Below are 4745 nucleotides of genomic sequence, written 5' to 3'. Positions count from 1 at the left end.
GAACAAAGTAGTAGACTCTCTTACAGTGCTGAATGCCCAACATGATCCACACTGGCCTTGATTCTTGACTGGTGTGACATAGCCTTGAGTTCTCCAATCAACTTCCTTTGGAAGGACCACATTGCTTGGTGGCAGGAAAGTAACAGCATCAGTGCCATGGGATTTGGTTTCCTTATTCTTTCTGTTGTATCCATTCAACAACAAATGCACCTCTTTGATTGTCTACAGGCCATTAACAAAATTACAGTTGCATATTTACCCTCCTCACTCCAATCAAATTTATTTATACATTTCGTACAACATGAAAAAAACATTATATATATCCATTTTTTTGTCCCTGTCCACCTCTTCCCCCCTTCTGTGTATACGTAGACTCCACTTCAAGCTGCAATCTTGGACAACAATATATTATTATCATTGAGAGGAAGACCTTTAACTTCCCATTTTTTCCAAGATGTAAATCTTGTTGTTCAGTGACTTACAAGTTTAGCAAACAGCACTCACATAAAGTTTTTATGCACATCATCCTGGACCATTTTGTGAGATGGTAAGTTATTTTTTTCTCTTACACAATTTTACACAACATGTGGTTGTCACCAACAAAAAATGATAAACAATGTATATTCATAATTGTTATAGTCAATTTTGTTTGGGTTGCATTTGTTTTGAGTATCTGTCTTTTGTTTAAGTGACAGCCTCTCTGCCCACAAAATAATGCTGCATCAGTACAAGTGAGGACAAGTGTACATGTGAGCCAGTGAACCATGGCTGCATGTCATGCGAGCCAACATGGCGAACCATGTGAGTCAACATGCGTGCCATGCAAGTCAACATGTGAGTCACACAGTTATTGAAAGCTAACAGTTTTAAAATGGGCGCTTAGCTTAAATACTGTTTATCAACACTATTTGAAACGAGTGCTTAGACTTACATGTAAATGCGAGACTCGCATGGCTCGTATGACTCACTGGCTCGCAAATTGTCTAGCACCCAACAGTAATGGGTTATCAAATATACATTTCTTCCTGAAGAAATTGCATTGGGTGATGATTGAATTTGGTGGGGTATAGAAGGTTTTTGAGGTAATGGTTCAAGGACAAAAGCCAATATTAACAACCCATATTGTGAATTTCAGGCTGATAGTCACTGAAGCATTTGAAAAAAAAATGAGTTTATAAAAAGAATGTATACCATGTCCCCTAAATGATTCATTCCCATTGTAAAGGACTTCTTCATGTCACTGTTGTGCTGATTGATTTTTTTAAGGTTGTTTATCCAGATAGTGTAACGTAAACTCTCCTCGTCATCTGAAGTGTAAATCTTGTTGTAGTATTCTTTCCAAGCATGCCATGCATTGTCTTTGATCAACAAATCTGACAATGTGGTTGAGGCGAAGACAATAACTAATAGAAGAGTAACATGAGCCATAGCAATCTTGTGTCAAACTGCAAGAAACAGAAAACTCCATCATGAAGGTTTAATAATAATAATTGATATGCAACATATGATTTAAAAAGGTTATTTGGTTATTTTCCCCATTACTCCCTTGAAGGAATAACTTGACTATGTTCAAGTGTTATTGGGATTTCAAAGACCATATAATAACTATTAAATTGCAGAAAGCGAGCTTGGTATATCACTGCATTGTGATATAGGGATCAGCTGGTTGAAGTGATTGGTTAAAAAAAAAGTATCAGGCCTGAAAAAATGGAATATTACACAACATAAAAAGTGGATAGCAACAGAGATTTAGTTTGTTGTTGTTGTTATTTAGACAATAAACCATTTCATGAAGTTTGAAGTGTGAAATCCTGGCAGTTTTTTTAACACCTTCCTCCTACTGCATACATCATCATCATCATCATTGGCCAGCTGCTGCACAGGCAACTGTAAGATCAACTGCATACATAAGAAGTAGATGAAATATGAGCAGAAAATCTGTATGGACATTTACAATGGCAAGCTAAAGGCAAGCCACTGTAAAGGTCCATACAGATGGGACGTGAACATTTTAATCGTACTTGTAAAAATTAAGAAACAACAGTAGAGATCTGTGTCAAAAGTTAATGAATACTAATTAGCTGAGCAGGAATCTATCAAAAGTTAATACAGCTGATTATTAATTATTCATCAACCCCAGTTGATTTGTATTAGCCAGTATCAAAAATACCATAATACTCTTTGTTTGACCCTCCAAAATTTTGCATTAATTTATAAGCTTTGTTTTCAGTTTCTCTTAGGATCATTGTAAGTCCCAAGAGAAAATAAAAACGATGTTTATGCAAACTTTTGGAGGGACAAACAAAGAGTATTAATGGTATTTTTGATACTGGCTAATAGGAGTTCACAGAGGTGCACATGTGACTCAAATGCTGCCTGTTGATTGGTCATAACTCTCATGAACTATTGATGAATTAAAAAAAGACTGCAGTTCAAATACATGGCTTTCAAAATTAACAACAATATAATGTTTGTATTGTTGTTTATTGTTTCACAAACTCGTACTGAAATAACATTAAATTACACATATTTCGTCGAGAAACCATCCGACTCCTCACTATGAATCTTTCATACCGTTATTCATTTTTTTGGCAAAATGTCGTACTGTCTGTGGCAAGACTTGCAGTGTGTTGTGAAGCTTTAACCGTGATAATAATAATAATAATAATAATAATAATCACTTTGTTTACCCTCAGAGTAGCTAGTAGCTAATATTTCCGAGCATTGAACATATACAATTGTTAAGAATCCCAACTGGCGGGAGGCAAACCAGTTGACTATTTTGCAAGTGCACCAGGAAATTGAGCCAGGGACTACCTCAAACAAATTAAGTGAGTAGTCAGAACAAGGTCTTGAACCCGGGATCTCCGGATCTCAAGTCACGGGCCCTAACCACTCGGCCACGCCAAAAAAGAAAAAAGACAATGTCGCAAATCTGTCATTCCGACTTCCATAGAATAAGCACATCAACGTAAAAAATCAAACCCGTGCTCAGCAAGTTTGTACTGTATAGCATGCGCAGCTAAAGCCTGGTTTCCATATGACATACGATCGTCCGGATCTTCCCGATCGCCCCAGTCGTTTCAAGTAGTGTTCAGAAGCGATAGAGACGATTATATGGAAAACTACCGCCGAGAGACTGAGACTACCTCGATCGCTTGGATAGAACTGAGTTCTATCCGGACGATCGAGGTCGTCTCCGTCGCGCGGGTAGTTAGCGATCGTCCGGGTCGCCTCTGCACATTATTTGAAATGACTGGGGCGTTTGGGACGATCCGGACGAAGATCATATGGAACCAGGCTTAAGATAAGAATTTCAAACCTTTAAAACGTGGATTCCAGGCAACAAATCAACTGGAATAACATCAACTGCCGTGACTACGTGGATACAAACTGACTGTAAGTGGATCTCTTAAGTGAAAATCGCATTCTTCGCTGGGTCTCGTGATGTGGGGTGCGGGGATGGCGTTAGTGGTTTGGAGCACTCCCCCCCCCCCCCCCCAGTGGCCCGGGTTCGATTCCCAGAGGAGTTTTGTTGGATGGTACACGACAAAAGTCTTACCTCGTTAATATCTCCCGATCTTGTCTCTCTCGAACGCGTCTTGCACGGTTTCTGGCATCTTTACTTCACAGTCAACTGATATTGACCACTGGGGCAATGATCTTGCCCGAGGGGCAACGACGTTTCGTTACCACAGGTTGTTTACCATTTACAAGCAGAAACCGGTTGGTACTAGGTTTGTTCAAATGGCAAGCAGAAACTCCAGAATGGGAAATTTAGTTGGGATCGGCGTGTACCATTTACAAAATTCGTTCAAGTTTACCGAGAGAGTCTGGAGGGAGGCAAAATCATAGGGGAATGGAAATGGAAAACACGCTTATTTTTGCAGTTTGGAAATTCCGTTTGGGAATTTAGGACTACCTTTCAAGAAATCCCGTTTCCTCCAGGAATTTTCCGTTTGGGAAGACCAAAATAGGCTTACCATTTACATTCCAACCGTAATTTCCGGATTTTTTCGGTAAATGGTAAACAACCACAGTACTTTGGTCTGCGGTATATACAAATAAAGATGGCGGAAACTGTGCAAGAGGAGTTCCCCTCCCCGCAAAACCCAACGTGTGACTTGATTTGCGTTGATTGTTAATTTCAGTTTACAGTGTCCTCAAGTAGTGCTCCAGCGCTAGAACGACTAGAAACTTAAATAAAGTTCCTTTCGTTTCCTTCCTTTCTTTACATCAGAGACGTCACCACGAAGGAGTGTCACGAAAACTGAGACCCTCGAAAAGGTCAGACTCCCGATTGTCTGGAAGGGTATATCACAAAACAGCGTCACTTACGAGAAATTGAATGGCAACGTTGTGCTGAACGCGCAGTTGACCTGCATATGACGGCGATTCTGGGAATCGAACACGGGGCACATTAATGGGAGGCGAGTGCTCTCACCACTGCGCCCATCCCTGCATCCCGAAACTGAGAGGTTATCTCTTATTATTAATGCTACTAAATTTGTAAATGCAAAAAACGAAGCCCTATGAGGAGTTTCAGGATACGGAATATTTAGATAAAAAATTATAGTGATACGGGATATTTTTTTTGGGGGGGGGGGGGGGGGTTGATGAGCTACGGGATATTCAAAAAATAGGCACGCATTGCGTACGTGTGGTGGTGCTCTTGACACCTGCAGTGTTTTTTTTTTCCATAACTGTCAACTGAGCTGCGTTTTGTTTTTCAGGAGATTCAAGTT

General features: G+C 39.9%; 1 protein-coding gene across 1 annotated transcript in view; it reads right to left on the bottom strand.

Annotated features, from left to right (window-relative positions):
* LOC138027619 (cathepsin L-like) overlaps positions 1-3460 on the bottom strand; it is an 8292-nt gene extending 4832 nt beyond the window's left edge. The window contains exons 1-3 of the mRNA XM_068875171.1: positions 3323-3460; positions 1192-1445; positions 25-222 (exon numbers count right to left, since the gene is read on the bottom strand). Coding sequence (XP_068731272.1) covers positions 25-222; positions 1192-1428 — 435 coding nt within the window. The 5' untranslated portion in view covers positions 1429-1445; positions 3323-3460. The remainder of the gene's footprint in view (positions 1-24; positions 223-1191; positions 1446-3322) is intronic.
* Positions 3461-4745: the final 1285 nt, after the last annotated feature.

The sequence above is a fragment of the Montipora capricornis genome, chromosome 12, assembly GCF_036669925.1.
Source record: "Montipora capricornis isolate CH-2021 chromosome 12, ASM3666992v2, whole genome shotgun sequence".
NCBI lineage: Eukaryota > Metazoa > Cnidaria > Anthozoa > Scleractinia > Acroporidae > Montipora > Montipora capricornis.
The sequence above is the reverse complement of the archived record's forward strand: the minus strand, read 5'-3'. Positions and strand labels throughout refer to the sequence as shown.